Here is a 19,831-nt window from a genome sequence, read left to right as displayed (position 1 = left end):
GAGGACCTACAGATCATGGGCTCCAACGATCCGAGATTAATTGGCTAAACTCATTAAACCAAATTAATCCCCATTCTTAACTAATGGGTCACTCCACTAAAGCCCATAGTTGCACTCCCCTCACTGTAGAATATGTCCACATGATTTAACCATAATCAGCAAGTCGACCCTTCACAGGTTGTTCGTAATAACGGCTGGGTCAAATATCTGTTTTACCCCCGAGATTACGTCTTATTCCTCAAGTCTCCACTGATTCTCTAATGAACAACTGGTTTGTGATCCAATCACTAAACAAAACTCTCTCAGCCCAGTGAGAGGGTGGGACCCCTTGTTCAAGACCTGGATTCAGTACTTGAGAGAACAAACTTTCTTCTATCCCTAAATTGGGTAGGCGTGAACTCCATCTTGCAAGGTTATGTCCCCAGTTATTCATCTGGTCTTATCCCCAAAATGGTAACCTTATTGAGCAGTGTTGTTGGACTGCTCTCATCGTTTGCAGATCAAAGGATAATTCCAAACAAACAGGAGTTCATAGCTAGCTCAGGATTAAGATCGAGTTACCTAGGTCATTTAGGTGAAATAGTCAGTCTTAAACAGTAAACAGTATTATAAAGTAAGAGTGACTTATTTCTTGGTCCTGATCTTATGAAAACTCATTGCATAGGACGCCTTCACTCCTCATGTCATAACATGTACGAATTAGGATCACATTGTATGTAGCACTTTATAACTATTTGTAACAACTACAGAGTAGGCCGCATCCAATGGTGTTACCATAATAAGGTACCCAGCTTCATTCATGTACCATAGATTATTTTGACTATTTACTCGAACCCGATCCATTCTTATATCTCCACATAAAGTTCAAGCACTCATACTATATTCATGGGTCTTAGTTTATTGGATTTAGACTTTCATACAATTTATGAGATCAATAACAAGTATATTGATAATAGAAAACGTTTATTATTTTACAGACTACGAGTTTTTTGGTCATAAAACCCAACAATAGTGTCCACGATCGCCACGCCCTCTTACACTCGATGGTTGGCTTTCCTCTGTAAAGTGTATACCCTCCCCACGATGTCGGTATGTCACATACTGCTCATGGACATCTGGATGGACATATGAAGTTTGTCCTTCTTCCATACTTAGTGTATTGAGGGTTGTTGGAAAAAATTCAAATGTTAAGGGAGAGGACATCATGGAACTATGTGTAAAATGATCGAGTGGCATTGTTGGATATTCATTCCGACCATTAGGTCAAATAGGAACATCTTGATGTCTTGCTGGATCACCTTGTTCTTCCATTGGAACATCACCATCGAAATATCGTACCTGATATATAGAGGTGAGTCTACGCAAGGCTCTTTTAGCAGATAATTTCAAATTTGGAAGCTCGGCCTGAAAAAGAATTGAATAACAAGTTAATTACTTTAAAATTTATTTTGGTGTGCAATGAAGAAATAAAATCAAACAATCCTAGTAAACAACAAACTCATACCAACAAGTGATAGGATGCTCCTGCTTTAGTTATGTATCACCTACTCACAGTGGAATACCATTCAATATACCAGGCTCGGTATCTACATCGTTGTTAATAGGAGATCCATTAACAACCAAACTTTGGCGAATTTCCCATATTGAAATTTGAAGAGCCAAATATGCAATCCAGTTTCACTCATGCCTACCCCTTAGACCGTGTGAATGGAGTCGATCGTCTGTGTTGCAAGGTTAAGGAATTTATTGCAACATCCCAAATTGATGCATCACACGAAATGGGTGATGCCACTCCACAACTAAAAAGCATATGAGTGGACATCTGGATGTCTATATCTCATTATCATCGAGACAATATGGCGGCAATAGTTGGATGAGATGATTGTATGGCTCCCAAATAATCTGCATGCATATGTGTCAAAATATGACCAAAAGATTGAAACATTATCAATATATGATATATGAATGAATAAAATATTACCTGGTTACGTATATGCGTATCTAGTATGTACCTATACTGTACTAGAACATGCGTCAGTGCTCTAATTACAAAATAGTTGTCATTTCATCTACAACAATCACAAGTTGAATTTTAGCTATTAGTATTTCATAATGAACACAACAATAATGAGGTAAATATGCTTACCATACTGTAAATGGTCTTTCACCTAAGTTGTTCTCATATCGATGGAGTCGTCGAGGAGCTAAAAAAGGAAATCGATCTCATGCCCAAATCTACAGCAATAGAAGTGGGCCTACAATGTCTTTGCCATCTATAATTTCACCCTTGCATAGTTGCTTATATAACCATGCAAGACATCCAGCCCCCCAATTGTAAGTCCTGGCAACATTAAAATCTACCAAAAGAGGAAGATACATCAGGTGCACTCTGTTGTTGGATTTATCAGAAAATACCAATCCTCCAATCAACATGAGAATATATGCTCGAGCATGTCATTGTATGTCTTCTTCGTCTGCATTATCTGGTAGATGGGCGAAGTTGTTAAATTGATCAGCTAACCATGGCAGGCTAAGACGACCTCCCTTAAGAATGGTGTCATTCGTGGTTACGCCTAAAAGAAGGGCACAAAATTGTTCCCGGTCAAAATTTAGTGACCCGATCAATGGTCTTCTATTAATCGAGATTCCAAATTGGATAGCTACATTTTGAAGTGTAATTGTACACTCTCCATGCAACATGTGGAAACTGTATGTCTCCTGCCGCCATCGTTCCACTAATGTCGTTATTAATACGAGGGTCTGGGTTCTCTTGCCTTCAAATAACAGCCTCTCTTCACCGACAATGCATAGCATCGATATGCTCATCTTCCCAAACAACCTCGGATCTATAGTTGCGCTGTAAGTACAAAATCGAGTCGTTGTATGGCCCTATGGTAACATCATCGTACATCTGATCCCATAAAAATAATATTAAATTTAACTTAAATATTTACTAAAAATCAATGTGATTACGATCAATAAATACAATGACAATTAATAAAGAATATACCATTCATTGTATATATACAATCAACAAATACAATGACAATTAATAAAGAATACACCCTTCATTATATAAATACAATCAATAAATACAATGACAATTAATAAAGAATAAATAAGTAAAAGAAGTTACAATCAATAAGGACAATTAAAAATAAATAACTAAGTCGCATTACGAGCTCGATTGGGATAATTCTGTCTATTATGCCCTTACTGTCAGCAAATTGTGCATCGTGTCTTGTAACGTTCCCTCTAATCCATCTCATTTTGCATGCAAGAAGTACAAGGTCTGCCAACTTTCCTAACTCATGATTCGTCCGATAAATAATGGAAAAGTTAGGATCATGCCAATATTTTTTATCAGGGATGGGATCGAATTGGGGTGAATAACATGCCAGATAAGTGCGAATTTTGTAATAGTCTTCAATGTAGTGAAAATAGTCTACCCTAATGGTCTTACACGTAGCCATAGCGTGAGAACAAGGGATTCCAAAACTCTGCCACTTATTGCATGTACATGTTCTTTCACTTAATTTTATTCGGTGTGTGGTTCCATCCTTTAGTGTTATTGGGTTGATTGAGGTGGTGACGTCACACAACCCTGTTCGATGGTCAAATATGTTGACGGAATGTTTAGTTGCATGTTGTTCCCAATGAGTTATTTTTTTTACCATATACCTATGAAAAATACGAAAATTACTTAGAATACCTCTACAATTAATATAAAAACGTGGGTAACTAAGATGTGAATAATTTACCTTGTGAAACACTCTCTCGATTCAAGAGTAGTCTTTATTTCTACACGATGAGCAGCGAAATAAACAATAGTTGGATAGAATGTTGCTTTGACTAGTGCAGTGATGGGTAACTTTCTGGCTCCTTTCAGAAAAACATTTGTACTTTTGGCCACATTCGTGGTTAGCCATCCATAACGATGACCACCATCATATGACTGTGTCCACTGCTTAGGATCTATGGAAGCAAAATATCGTAAGCAATTAGGGTTTGCTGTTTGAAGTTCGACCATACAGTCATTAAATTTCCGAACATGAAATTTTGATCTTGCACTATACACCAAACTCTTCAATAGACTATTTTTATACTTGTCATTAAAATTACTCGCCACATGTCGCAAGTAGAATCTGTGGTGTACTCCAACCCAACCATTGTTAGGGTTTCTGACGGCAGATATAATGCCTTTGTGTCTATTTGAAATTAGACACATTGCCTCCCTTCTATGCACCACATGATCCCATAAAATTCTCAAAAACCAGCCCCATGAGTTAGCACTTTCCTCTGGTACAATAGCGTATACAACTGGATAGACGTGATCATTTGCATTGACTGAGGTAGCTATTAACAATGTTCCTTCATACTTCCCATACAAATGGGTTTCGTCAATTTGAAGTAGTGGCCTACAATGCTTGAAACCCTTAATAACAGGTCCAAAGGACCAAAACACGCTTTGAGCATTATAATCCTTTCATCACAATCCACCTCATTTAGCCTCCAATGGACAACTGTACCGAGGTTTGTGATTTGTAATATATTCATCCATCTAGGCAGCAAATTGTACAATTCGATCCAATCTCCAAATATCTTCGCAATTTCTTTTCTTCTTCTGTTCCACACTTTCCAGTAACTAATGGAATAACCATACTTTTTCAAGATAATATCTTGTAATGTTTTGATGTCAACTAATGGATTTTTTTTCACTATGCTACTTACTTCAGATGCAATTAGATCTGAGTCCAATTGATTTTGATCCTGACTCAGTCTTGCATACACACAGGAATGCGAGCCATTATATTGGGTAATTTTAAATTTACTGTGTTTTTTTACGGCAAACAGCGTGAAGTCTCCACATGTACCCTTTGCCATATCTTTTACACCTAACATCCCATGTTGTTTTCTTCGATTCAATGACTTCAAAATTTTGATGTTGAATGATTGAATAGTTTTTCACTGCATTTTTTAAATCCAATTTGGAATTGAATATCATCCCCTTAAGCAGTGAATCAGACCCCATATTACTGTCTTCCCCCGTTGTCGAATCGGGTTCAATGTTCATCTCGTTCAGATTTATCTCAGTAAATGTTTCAGGGACTTCATGAATGCCATAAAATTGACCAGGTAGTTGATCTAGATCGATATCATCATCGTCTATTTCAACTTCCTCATCGTTTGTGGCAATAGTTGGATCACAATGCTCATCCTTCACATTATGACTTTCTAACTCAATAGTAGTTTCAACTTCTTCTCTCGTTGAGGCTGGACTTGGGACACTGGGTTAGGATATATACAGTTCAACTCTATTGGGAAGGTATGGAGCTTTGCTCATCATGAACCGTATATCAGCCTCACTTCGTAATGAGATGGGGATATAGAAAGTAGATCCCTCTACATAACTACCATATCTAAATATTACCTCTCCCCATCATCTCTATTTATGGATTATGCATCACATAATCCATTGATTAATGTGTTGAAGTCAACTTGACGATGCATGTTTATATGAAAAGATAGTTGCCTATCATATTCTATCCCGTTTGACCCATTAACAATGTTTCCATGCATATAACATAAAAATTCCACAACGTCCATCGTAGTTTGGCCAATGCAATCTGATATTTATCATAATATATGTAAGTATATATTAGGTCAACTATATTAATGTGTTATTACTATTTTTATAAATGAATGTTTTTTCAAATAATAAAGGAATGTTTTTCTTTAAAAATAATATCCACCTTCAAACAAAATAATAATAAAAAGTAGGTACAAAATCATGATAAATATTGTTACTAAAGACATGCATCATCATTTGACCATAAATCAATGATAAATATTCTTTTATTTGAGAAATAAAACGTCCAATTAGCCGACTAAAAAACAAATTCTCCAAATAATCCACTATAAAATAAATTCTCCAATTAATTCATTATAAAATAAAACATTTAAGTTTGAATCCAATACCACTATTAACTTTAAATTCTTATTTAAATACCTATTTTTAGATTTTATTTTCTTTCTTTAATTCATTTTAGTTTTTTTTTTCTTCTCCCACAAAATAAAGTAATATCACTATTTTTTTCCATTAGAAACATATTCTTAATTTTACATTTAAAACTATTTTGGCAAAATGAAAAAAGATATTTGATTATGCTCTAATTGCTATCCTTTTTCCTTTACGTGTGATAGATATAGATAGGTATTTGATGTGAATTATAGATTTTTAGATAACATTAGATTTTTTCTTTGAACGTAAATTAAAGACAAATTTTGATTTTTAAAAATTTGAGTTAGATTATTTTTACTAAAAGTATGGAGAAAATGTAATTTTTTTTTTCTTGTAAAAAAATCTCTCATTTTACATGTGATGTTAAAAGATATGGAAAATATGGTTTTTATTATTTTTCTATTACGTATAATGCTCAAAAATAAGAGAAAAATAAATTATTAATGCTTTCAAATGTAATTTTTTTTTCAAAGATAATCATTTTAATATAAACAAAAATAATACCCTATTTATCTAAATAGTTTTAAAAGTGTCTTTTTATTTAATTATCTTTGTAAAGTACCTTATTTTTCCAATTAACCCGTTAGTACATTTGATTTTAATTTTATTAGGCCATTAAAAAATCTAGAATCATTTAGAAGTCTAATAACATATTTTTAATACTTAACCCGAACATATATAACACAATGTTAATCACAAGTAATTCTCCCTTATGATAATCTATGCAATTAAACCAATATAAAAAAAATATGAGAATCAATACAAAAGGAATTAACCCACTATAACAAATATATCAACTTATTAAAAGAAAAATATTGCACCTTATCAAAAAAACTTTGAATAATGATTTGTAGAACTTTTCTTCAATATAATATCTACTATAAACAAAATAAACATTAAAAAAATCAGTAAAGATTATAAAAAACTTAATTTTTTGTTAAATAACAAAAATATATCAACTTACCAAACAAAATACTGCACTGAAACAAATTAATAATATGAAGGTGGAAATGAAGGCAGAAGATGATCGATTTTGAAAATAAAGGACGAATGTGCAGAAATGAAGAGAAGAAAATAGGATTCGGGTGTTTATTGTTTGTAAAGGAAGAAGATGAAGAAATGAAGGGAATTTTCGGGTGTTTGTTGTCTGTAAAGGAAGAAGATGAATAAATGAAGGAAATTTTCAGGTGAAGATGAAGAAATGAAAATTCGGTCTGAGTGGAGATGAAGAAATGAAGGGAAATGAAGCGGTTTTTAAGTTTGAAATGAAGGGGAAAAAGATGAAATAGCAGTCAAAAAATCTAATTAACCCGTGTTAATGTGTCACACCCCGCTCCAGATTACCCTTATAACTTGGATGGAATGGTGACCTGAATCGTATATATCATCAATATACGAACATATTAACTCAGAACGTAACATATTTACATTACAGGTTTTCACAGCATTATTCGTACATGAATATTACAACTTAGTGAACCCCATCTAGAATACTAGTCACTAGACAGACACATGTGTACTAACTAATATAGGTCTTTAATTACGTTTCCTTCAACCTGTTTCTTTGAGTAGCAGAGCAGCAACAGAAAAGTCTTTTGGGAACTGACCACTACCTGAAAGGAAAACATTTGAAAACATGAGCTAGAAGCCCAGTGAGTGACTTAATACAAACATAAATCTCATGCTTAAACTGAAAGCTCAAAAACATAATACTAGAACTAAAATATGCCAAGTAAACGTATACATAAAACCTTTAAAACCATTGTATCTGAAACCTGAATCTTAGTTGAGAATGAACATTCATCGCTCTAATTCCCAATGCCAAGCCATGGCCAGATGAGACCCCTACTTCGATCTCTTCATACTAGACTATGGCTAGAAGAGACCCCTACGTCGATCTCTTTAAATATACCGATGGACATCTCAAGAAACTTCCTTTAAACATAAACATTGATAACTACTCTTAAACACCATTAAACATCATTATTCCCTAGTTGAGAACGAGCATACATCGCTCTAGCTACCAACGTCTATTACTGGCCAAGAAACCCATACTTCGGCCTCCCTTTGCTGGTATATGGCCTAGGAGACCCATACTTCGGCCTCTCATTCAGAACTATCTACGTGCACGTGGAGTTTTCTATGTACCGTCAACACCATAGGTACATTTATTCAGATACCTTCCTTACCTTCAGTATCTGGCTCACTTAAGCTATCAAGTTATCGAAGAGCATTAAAATAATAGTTTTCAAATATAGCATAGAAAACTCTTTAGGATATCTTCCCTACCTTCAGTATCCCTTTTCATTATGTTTAAGAATACTAACGCATGTACTTTGACAATCTTAGGTATTTAAAACATAGTACATCAAGTTTCATTCAACCTTATCTTTAACCCTAACACATGCTTCATACTTTGTAAAATAAGTTGGCTTATATCATGTTGAACTAGCTTGTAAAAACCATTGGCATGCGTTAGACATGGAAAACATACTTGAAAAACTCATACATTAGTAAACATCATGCATTGATCAGGCTTTCAATCATAGAAATAAGTTGCTTGAAATCACATAAAATTTAGCATAAGAATAACTTTGCTCAATCCCTCGACGTCGTATTACTTACGTGCACGTGATTATAACTGAGTACCATCATACCTTAGGTACTTAACTAGGATGTCTTCTCATTGTCCTTCAATATCCTTAGGATACCTTCTCATTGTCCTTCAGTATCCATCATATAACTAGTCATAAACATTTAGTTGAAAACTAAGGCTTAGTGCTCAAATCATCATACTAGTTCATCATGAAAATGGAGTTACTAAAACATGCTAAAAGTATTTGGACAAGATAACATACTTAAATCATGTCAATTTCCATGGAAAACATGCTTTACTTAGCATGAGAAATAACTTCAAACATATGTTGCTTGACACTTCATATAAACACTTAGCATGAGAAATAACTTCAAAGAAATCATGGTTTCTAAATCATTAAAACATTAAATCATCACATAGTCACTCACAGGTCCTTCAAGTTTACTTCCTTAAGGCTTGATAGGCTTTTCCAATGGGAGTTGAACCTACACATATAAGCATACTACTTAGTGTTTACATTAGCCTTCCTTTTAGGCCTACTCAATAAATCAAGCTCACATGTCAAACCATCACATTGTGCCTCCTACCATTCAATTTGAGGGTTAGACACCTAGCCAATTTGAAGGGATTGGGTGCCAAAAGAATGCACCCTTTGATCGCCCATACTCCCCACACTTAGAAGAATTTTGGACCATCAAGCTGCAGATTCAATTTCAACAATTCATAACTAAATTTCTAGAACTCATCTCAAGGAACTTTCTTCTACAAACTTGCTAGAATTAAGTTAGCAACATTATCTTTAAATTTCAGCTTAAAATTCTCCGTCATTTAATCTGGATATTCAAACCTTCATCATTGGTCCCAATTCAAGCAGCTGCCTGCTCGTTCAACGATTTCCAGTTCAAACTTCAAAAATATATAACTCGATTTTCAGGTCTCATCTTAAAAAGTTTCATCCTACAAAGTTGTTTATAATTGAGTTAACAATATTACCTCAAATTTTTAGTTTAAAACTCTTCGTAATTCGTCCTGTAGCTTCAATTCTTCACTAATGGCCTAGATTCATCCGAGAAACGAACCTTTCGTCTTTATTTTGTCCTCCGGCCTTATTCCGGCGAGTTTTCCCTTCAGCAGTACAGCCACAGAAAATAGACACACAGAGCTTTCGAATGCCACTGAAATTACATAAATAGCCTAAGTAGTTGTCCAAACCGACCCAATGAATTCGGCCTTCTTGCTTATACCACCGCCAAAAATCCTGCATGAACCCTCCTTGTGCCACTTTGCCCACTATTGGTGATAAAGGGTTAGGATTTAGCAAATTTTCTTTTGCTAACTGCACTCACAATATTACTTCAGCACTACACCTCATTAGATGGCATGGTCTCATCCACATGCTTATTATGTATTCCATCATCAAGCATGACCTTCCCACACTCGGCCAACCCACCTCATGCTCAGCTTACTTCCCAATTGCACACTATCGCCCACACATTTCTCCATCTCCTAGGCCCTTGTGCATGAGCTCCTTCCTTAGCCTAGCCGAGTTTTATCCTACTTTTACACTTAGCTACCCAGGAGCTTATTTCTTCTTGCTTCCATCTTCTATCCTTCTTAAGACATGGCTTCATTTACCTCATTAGAAGACATCACATTACTTATGCTTACTTACTTAAGGTAATTAGGGTTCAGGTTTTACAAATGTAACCAAATTAGTATCAACATTTTGCTTACCTCATTACTTTCTTCATCCTGCTCCCTTTTTCTCTCTCTTTCCTCGTCATGTTTGTAAAATTGTCCAAAATACCCAAAAATTAAGGTCCCCTTTGATAATTATTTAGTTTTTTTTTGTTAAAAAACAAAAAAAAAAACCTATTTCATCCACATTTCTTACAATAGTTTACATCTTTCTTAAATACAATAGTTAATTCTTAGCCAAATTCCAAAAACAAAGACAACTTTTACTTTTTAGTTCTCAAAATTTGGCTTGGTTTTTTAAACTATTGGTGTAAAGTAGATAACAAATGAAGAAATTTGGAGGTAGAACTAGTATCCAAAGACTTAATTTTCAAAAACAAAAATAAAATAAAATAATTATCAAACGAGGCTAAAAGTTTCTCAATGATTGACCTCTTCTTAAAAATAAGTATGTTTTTACCTTTTTCACATGTGAAATAACAATTTTACCCTCAATATTGAATGCCTTTTTATCTTCTATTTCCTAACTCTCTTTTGCTCTCTCATTCCAACAACCAAAAAACGAAAATTCAATGCATCATCAATATTCCATTCCATTTTCTGTCAACATTTATTTTACACAAACATTGTACCATCAGCATTCAATGTTATTGACAAGTAATGGAAGATCACCTTCAGTTGGACACTCTCACTTTTATAAGCATGGCTGGAAGGAACACGAAAAAATGTTTGAAAATGAGTGGTCATATAGCTAAAACGAAGTTGTAGCGACAAAGATATAACAAAAATAAAATTCATCGTTCGCACTGAAAAAGGATCACTTGCTTCAAATGTCTGATTGCTGAGCTCTTACTGTGCAATTTATTTTGATCATAACTCCCTCAATACAATTCCGTTTTAGCTAATTGACCAATCGTTTTCATACATTTTTTCATGTTCTTTCTAAGAATTCTGATAAAAATCGCAAAATTTAAAAGAATATTGAATATAAATGATTTTACAACATTTAAACATAGATATAATTTACTTTTAGATAATTAAAGGCAAATATTGTTTAAGTTTTTATTACGTTTATAGGCATGGTTAGAAAGAACACAAAAAACGTATGAAAACGAATGGTCATTTACCTAAAACGATGTTGTACCGATAGAGATATAACCAAACAAAGTTGTAAAGCGAGACCTTAGTGATCGCTCACTTTTTCTGTTAACAATAATTTTATCTTAGTCATGTCTTTATTGATACAACTTTGTTTTAGTTAAATTATCACTCGTTTTCATACGTTTTTTAGTGTTCTTTCCTACCATACTTATAAATTGAGTAAAATGTTAAAGCATTTTTATTTTTAAATGACTTCAAAAAATTTAAACTTAGATCATTCTTTGGTACATGATATTTTAGTCACATAAGAAACACATAGGAGAAATCTGAAAACTAAGGAGAAGTGAGAAAAGATTTATTTAAAATGAGGGGAAAATGGGTATTTCGCATCTTCCAAAGATAAAAAACAAACATGTTTCAAAAAGAGGTCAATTACAGAGAAGGTTTTTATTTTTGGGTCAATTTTGGTGATTTTCGCTTGTGCTTCTTTCATCTCTCGTTCCTCTCCTGCTTGCACTTGTGGCCATCATCCGACCATTCATCACCTACTTCAACGATCGCTCACGCTTGTGCTTTAGGCCATTAACTGACCGACATAACCTGCTCCAATGAACTCTCATGTTCATGCTTATAGCCACCTTCCAAAATAGTTTATCGTAGTACAAGGGCTTGAAGAGGAACACAAAAAATTGCTATGCATCTTGTGTGTTGAAGAGGAGAAAGCAGTCAACGCAATTTAAGTGATTTATGACTTAAGCATAAAGTTAATTTTGGTTGTTTTTAAATTTGGGATCATTGGATAATAACAAATTTGGATCATAGGCACAAAAATCTTTTTTAAAAAAAAAAGGTCCCACCGAGATTTGAACTCGGGTTACTGGATTCAGAGTCCAATGTCCTGACCACTAGACCATGGGACCAATTGATGACAGACTCGGTGAATTAACTAATACAAATACAATAATAATACGTCAATTTAAACCCCTTCAGCACCTTGTAGCGCAAAGCCCAAATGAGAAGAACCCTACTGAGACCTTCATTCCTTCGCTCTTCATATCGTCCCCTTCATTTACTTGATCCTAAATCATATTCTTTCTATGGAAATGGGAAATCGTCTTCGAAGAGTTCAGATTGCAATGTCACTTGCGGTTTCAGCGAGAATTTCAGGTTTGTATTTACAAACAATCTTCTCCCACCTCCCGAATGGATAGAACCTTTTGTAGATGTCTCTGATGTAATTTCGAGCTCTCAACGGCCAGACCCATCTCCATGGGTGACCCAAATTTTGAATCTTCTTGATGGGTCTTCGAACATGGAAGCCAATTTAGATTCTTTTTGTTGGAAGTTTTTGATTAAGTTATCGCCAAACTTTGTTGCATTTGTTTTACAATCTGTTGAGCTTCGTGAGAAGCCTGAAACTGCTATTCGATTCTTTTATTGGGCGGGTAAGCAGAAGAAATATGTTCATAAGATTGAATGTTATGTGTCTTTGATTGAACTTTTAACTTTTTCGACCGATTTGGTCAAAATCCGATTGGTATTCTGTGAACTTAAAGATAGGGGTTTGTTAATGACTCTATCAGCGGCTAATTCTTTGATTAAGAGCTTTGGGAATCTTGGACTTGTTGAGGAATTGTTGTGGGTATGGCGGCGAATGAAGGAAAATGGGATTGAGCCGAGTTTGTATACTTATAACTTTTTGGTAAATGGGTTGGTGAATTCAATGTTTATTGAGTCTGCTGAGAGGGTTTTTGAGGTTATGGATGGTGGGAAGATTCTGCCTGACACTGTGACGTATAATATTATGATAAAAGGATACTGCAAGGCTGGAAAAATGCAGAAGGCAATGGAGAAATTTAGAGATATGGAGATGAAGAATGTGAAACCGGATAAGATTACATACATGACATTGATCCAGGCATGTTATTCTGAAGGGGATTTCGATACTTGTTTGAGTCTTTACCTTGAAATGGAAGAAAGGGGAGTGGAAATTCCTTCTCATTCTTATAGTTTAGTTATTGGTGCGCTCTGTAAGCAAAGAAAATGTATGGAAGCTTATGCTGTTTTCGAGAAGATGAATCAGAAAGGTTGTAGAGCAAATGTTGCAATTTATACAGCTTTGATTGATTCTTACTCAAAAAGTGGGAGTATGGAAGAGGCCATGAGGCTCTTTGAGAGGATGAAAAATGAAGGGTTTGAACCTGATGCAGTTACGTATGGTGTCATCGTTAATGGATTGTGCAAGAGTGGTAGATTGGAGGATGCAATGGAATGTTTTGATTTCTGCAGAAATAAAGGAGTGGCGATCAATGCAATGTTTTATGCTAGTATAATTGATGGACTTGGAAAGGCTGGGAGAATTGAAGACGCGGAAAGTCTTTTTGAAGAAATGTTTGAAAAGGGTTGTGCTCGAGATTCATATTGCTATAATGCCATTATAGATGCACTAGCTAAACATGGGAAGATTGATCAAGCTTTAGCACTTTTTGGGAGGATGGAAGAAGAAGGTTGTGATCAAACAGTTTATACTTACACAATTCTTATTGATGGGCTGTTCAAGGAGCATAGAAACGAAGAAGCAATAAAGTTATGGGACACGATGATCGACAAAGGAATCACCCCAACCGTAGCTTCTTTCAGAGCTCTTGCCATAGGGCTGTGTCTTTGTGGCAAGGTAGCCAGGGCTTGCAAAATCTTGGATGACCTTGCCCCAATGGGTCTCATTCCTGAAACAGCATTTGAGGATATGATCAACACATTGTGCAAAGCCCGACGCATCAAGGAAGCCTGCAAATTGGCAGACGGAATCGTGGATCGGGGTAGGGAAATACCGGGGAGAATACGTACTGTTCTCATCAATGCCTTGAGAAAGGCAGGTAATTCTGATTTAGCCATCAAACTTATGCATAGTAAGATTGGCATAGGATATGATCGGATGGGTAGTATTAAAAGACGAGTTAAGTTCAGAACACTTATTGAAAATTGAGTTCTCAGCTCTGATGATTTTAACATCCTATCTCTAACTCTTGCAATGACCATCACAAGTTTTATTTTGTTCGTAGTTAATAACAAAGTTCTGGGGAAGCTCTGTTTTGACCGCCTTTTGGTCCATTGGGTTTATTTCTTGTGATGGTTGAACAAAACTAAGAACCTATAATGGAAATCATTCCAGGTGCAGTCACTATGTGAATCGTTCAACATATTGCGACCAAATACATAACCATGGCTCTTTTTCTTGTCTTTGATATGGATGCCTCTTTTTCAAACAAAAGTTTCTCATAGCTCAAGACAGTTTCTTTCAATTAATTTCTATTTTTGACACAAATCTTAGGTATCATACCTGTTTTCTGGTCTTTGATTGTATAAGAAGGGGATCAGGGTTCATATTTTTTAGGGACAGGTCGATTCTGTCGCTTTGTTTTTTTTTTTTTTTTTTTCTTTTTTAAAATTTCAGTAGCCAATGGGACATCCTTCCATGTTTTCTTCAAACTATACTGTACTAGAAAGAAACAACCTGAGAAAAGCTAGACGAATCCTTATTGGCTAAGAACGAACAAGAAATGTTCATAGTTTTCATCACCAGTCGAATGAATCCCCTGTTTTGAATCACCTCTTTCTTTTCACCCAATTTCTTAACTTCGATGCAAACAAATGACAGATCTTAGAATTGTCCGACTGTTTCCTGGCTATTTAACCTCCATTGATTCTCATTGTTCAATTCCCCCGCCATCACTTCAAAGTGATTAACTCCATTATTTGCTTACTGCTTCGATTTCAACCCTTTCCTTTTAAACATATGGGTTCGGTTTCAACTGCTTCGGCGTCGCCGTCTCGGCCACCGACGGGAAACCCACCAGCCAATTTCAAGATCTGTGTATCCTATTGCGGCAAAGATGCTTCACAGGGTGTTAACATGTCTAATTGGATTGATTGTTACGACCCACAAGACAACTCATGGAATAGAGTTACTACAATACCTGGACTTTTGGAAAATCACGCTCTCAAAGGGTTTTCGATGGTTTCAATCGGAGAATTCATATACGTCATCGGCGGTCGCCTCTGCGAGTACATGGCGTCAGCTGACAACCAAATAACGAGAAGCGAACTAGAAGTTCGGCGACAGGTTTTGCGATACAACATGCGTGAGAATAATTGGTACAAATGTGCATCGCTCGTTGTCCCTCGGTTCGACTTTGCTTGCGGTGTGATCGATGGCAAGATTTATGTCGCTGGCGGGAAATGCAAGTTATGCACTGCCACTGGAATGGCGTCTGCAGAAGTCTACGATCCAGCGTTAGACGAGTGGAAATCTCTGCCGGAGATGAGCACCTCTCGACACAAGTGCGTCGGAGTCATATGGCAGGGAAAATTTCATGTCGTCGGTGGATTTGCTGGAAACAATGACTACATTGGGAATATGGAGAGGAGTTCAGCTGAAGTGTACGATTGTGAAAGATCGTGTTGGAATCTGATCATCGGAATGTGGCAACTTGACATTCCGCCGTATCAGATTGTTGCTGTCGATGATAAACTGTTTAGTTCTGGCGACTGTCTAAATTCATGGAAAGGGCAGATCGAAGCATATGATTGGAATCAGAATATTTGGAGTGAGGTCGATGGGTCTCGATTTGAAGCTCTGTCGGCGACGAAATTTGTCACGATGGCACCTGCTGGAGCTGACTTGTACTTTCTTGCTGGGCGTAGGATGCCAGATCAACCGTCTAAGATGACTTTGGTTGTCCACGTATTTGACACGTCGGCTAATGGTGACGCGTGGAGGAGCATGGAGCCTATGGAAGAGGAGGGCGAAAAGGAGCTCTGCAGCCATTGCTGCGTGGTAATTCTAGGAGAATAAAAATTTTAAAGAACAAAATATTAAAAAAAAAAAAAAAAGATATATATGAAAAAATCATTATTTATCTTTGTACCAATTTTTTACATTAAAATTTTATTTTCATCCGAGTTAAACTATAAATTTGAATAAATGCCAAAGTGTTAATTTAGACATATGGCCCAATTCATCAAGTTGATATGACTTCGATTAAAAATGTTCAATTTTCAATAATAATAAATGTTTTATCGAGAGAAAATAAAAACAAGAGGTATTTCTATATTCTATCTATGCAATACTTGAAATATTAGCGAACTTTTGATAATCATTTGAGTTTTGATTTTTAATTAGTAAAAAATTAAGTATATAAACATCACTTTAGCCTTTAAATTTCTTGTTTTGTTGTCTATAATTAACAATTGTTTTTTTTTAAATGTCAATTTTTTTAAATTAAAAAAAAATCTAAAAACTTATTCTTGAAATTTGATTAAGAATTTTCAACTTTTATTTTAGAAATATAACAACTATGGTTTTTTTTTTAAAAAAAAAAAAAAAAAAAAAAAAAAAAAAAAAAAAAAAAAAAAACTAAGAAGTAGGTTTCATTTTACATGATCAAATGATTACTAAACCGAAAAAATGAATAAATAAAAAAAGCTATCAGAATTGTGGCCAACAGTCTGTCTCTATCAACTCCAATCCTAATCTTGATCCTGCCGATTAAAAAGTGGAATTTAATTTATTGAGTCAAATAATACAGAAAAATATTATTATTATTATTATTATTATTATTATTTCGAGAGAGTGTTATAATAAAAAAAAACCCATAATATTTATAAGATACATGAATAATTCTACTTATAATTTATTAATTTTGAGATAAAACCTCGTGTTATTTGATAGCAAAGAGTTGATGGAGACTATTGTAGTCATAATTCGTTGTTTGATTGTTTTGTGCAATGTTAGTATTGAGTTATTGAAGACGCTTTTGTCATATTGAGTTTTCTTTTAGTTCACCGACGTGTGGGGTCAATATTCGAACATCTGAATTTTTGCTTGAGGACATATGCTTCTCCACCCTATTTATCTAACTAGACTCAACCTGGTCCCATTTTTTAATCTTTACCAAAATTTATATAATTTTTCTCCTCAACTTTCAATGGTTTATCAACCATTTTCCAAGCTAATGTCTTATAAAAATTGTGTCTAATACGTTATTTAACTTTAAAAAATGGTTCATAAATCAAATAAATATCAGACATGAGATTCAAAATTTAAGAACCAACATAAACTTGTTAAAGTTAAAACAATAAATTAAACACTTCATTACAACTTTTAGAGATTTTTTCAGTGTAGATACCAAACTTATATGTTCACCTAATTTTTGTTCTATTCAATTACAAATTTAGTCATTGAGCTTTCTTAGTTATGTTCTATTTCAAAACTTTAAAAAGTATCTAATAAATCTTTAGACTTTAGTTTTGCTTCTAATAATTTTTTAATTTTAAAAATATGTACTTTCAGTTTTGGATCTTATAAGCTTTGAGATATTCGAAATTATTTAACATTATTGTATCTAGTAGACATTAAATAAAATTTTGTGTCTGATAGAATATGGAATCTTCAATTTTGACACTAAATATTATGTTTGAATTTTATATATCAAATGGATCAATTGTTTATGAGATTATTAGACTCAAAACTAAAACTTTAAAGGCAGTTCAAATTCCTATTACATTAAATTGAAATTTTTAGAAGGTATGAAATACTTTTGAGAGTAGACATAGTTGTATCATTTTAAAGAATGTATGCCCATTTAATTTTTTTGTTTTTTATTTTTGAAAATGAAGCTTTAAACACTTCTTCTATCTCTAAACTTCATACTTTGTTATCTACCTTTTACCAATATTTTTTAAAACATCAAGTAAATTATTGGAAACTAAAAAAATAAATTTTTAAAAACTTGTTTTTATTTTTTAAATTTAGCTAAGAATTCAACTCCTATATTTAAGAAAGTTGCAAATCATTCAAAACAGGAAAATATGCTTAATTTTCAAAAACAAAAAACAAAAAATAATTTGGTTACCAAAGAGGGTGTTAGTTCTTTATTTTTTATTTTTGAAAATCAAGTCTATTTTCTCTCTACTTTTAACATGATTTTCATCTTTCTTAGGTAAAAAAATTGAATTTTAAGTCAAATTCTAAAAACAAAAACAAGTTTTTGAATACAACTCTTTTTAGTTTCAAAATTTTGACTTATTTTTTAAATATTGCTAGAAAAATAGATATAAAAGCAATAAATTTAGCGGTGAAAACATATTCATAGACTTAATTTTAAAAAAACTAAACACCAAACCAGACATAATTAATCTCATTTTATATTAAAGGGGTGATCGGGCAAATGGCCAAAATAGAATTACATTTTAGAAAAATGACAAAACTGTTAGTTTAAGCAAGCTAACAACGAAAAAAATAGGATCATTAAGCACTCTAATTCTTTAATTTTAGCATGAAATCAAGCATGTTCATACAATATGAAGAGGGTTTCAGAAATACCTTTAAAGAACACTTTTGATCTTCAAATTCAGCTCCAATCTTCACAGCTACTAAGTGTAGATTATCAGAAGATCTTCCTTGCTATTCTCTTTGGACCTTAGATTGAGTTTTGGGACTCAAAATGAGCTGAATTAAAGGGAATTATGAGCAGAATTTTCAACTAGAAGAACAACAAATTCTTCAGCATCTCAGCCTTTCAATTCTCAATTGCATGGCCTAATTTCAGTTGACATTTCAGTTGATTGGTAGTGGTTTTATTCAGGTTAATCATACAATCAAATTGCATAATCAATTAACACCACCTACTTGATTTTTGTAATGGAATTAGGTGACTAAAGTGGGATAAACCCACTTATTTGAAAAAAACAAATTTTCAAATTTAAAATCAATTCTATTTAAAATTAATTTAAAATCAATTAATTGAATTTTTATAAAATTCAATTTTAATCTAATTTTCCAAAAATTAAAACAAAGTTGATTTTCTAAATTTGAATTTTTTTTCAATTTTAGATTTAATTGATTTAATTAATTGAAATAATTTAATATCCAATATTAAATTAATAAAGTACCAATTTCACAACCATGACTCTCTATTCATGAAATTAATATTTAAATGATATTTAAATATTAATCAGTTTCGCTTAATTCAATAATTAAACTTGTAATTATATCGCATATAATTATTTATTCCCTTAATTCGAATTTGAACGTTTCACATTAACTCATCACACTATTCTAAGGTTTATTCCATTAGTAAGGGACCTAATAGACCTAATGGACCTACAGATCATGGGTTCCAACAATCCAAGATTAACTCTTTTAACCTTCACTCGTTAACTACCAGGTCACCCTATTAAAGCCTAGTAGTTGCACTCTTATATATTGTGTCTACTCGATATAATCATTATTAGTAAGTTAACCCTTCACGTGTTGTTCTTAATAACGGTTGGGTCAATAGTTGTTTTACCCCCGAGATTACCCTCTTGTTCCTTAAGTCCCACTGATCCTCTAATAAACAATTGGTTTGTGA

The 19,831-nt window shown here is 33.8% G+C and overlaps 2 protein-coding genes and 1 non-coding gene across 3 annotated transcripts; 2 read left to right on the top strand and 1 right to left on the bottom strand.

The window, feature by feature from the left end:
* Positions 1 to 12,265: 12,265 nt before the first annotated feature.
* On the bottom strand, positions 12,266 to 12,337 carry TRNAQ-CUG (transfer RNA glutamine (anticodon CUG)). Its single transcript has one exon. It is a non-coding gene; the product is annotated as a tRNA-Gln (tRNA).
* Positions 12,338 to 12,405: 68 nt separating this feature from the next.
* LOC120078150 (Pentatricopeptide repeat (PPR-like) superfamily protein) lies at positions 12,406 to 14,428 on the top strand. The gene has a single exon (XM_039032372.2). The coding sequence runs from the start codon at positions 12,430 to 12,432 to the stop codon at positions 14,401 to 14,403; it is 1,974 nt and encodes a 657-aa protein (XP_038888300.1). The 5' UTR covers positions 12,406 to 12,429; the 3' UTR covers positions 14,404 to 14,428.
* Positions 14,429 to 15,213: 785 nt separating this feature from the next.
* LOC120077415 (F-box/kelch-repeat protein At1g16250-like) lies at positions 15,214 to 16,442 on the top strand. Its single transcript, XM_039031297.2, has one exon. The coding sequence runs from the start codon at positions 15,214 to 15,216 to the stop codon at positions 16,270 to 16,272; it is 1,059 nt and encodes a 352-aa protein (XP_038887225.1). The 3' UTR covers positions 16,273 to 16,442.
* Positions 16,443 to 19,831: the final 3,389 nt, after the last annotated feature.

Source organism: Benincasa hispida, chromosome 5 (assembly GCF_027475165.1).
Source record: "Benincasa hispida cultivar pf3 chromosome 5, pf3_genome.v1.1, whole genome shotgun sequence".
Taxonomy (NCBI): Eukaryota; Viridiplantae; Streptophyta; class Magnoliopsida; order Cucurbitales; family Cucurbitaceae; genus Benincasa; species Benincasa hispida.
The sequence above is the reverse complement of the archived record's forward strand: the minus strand, read 5'-3'. Positions and strand labels throughout refer to the sequence as shown.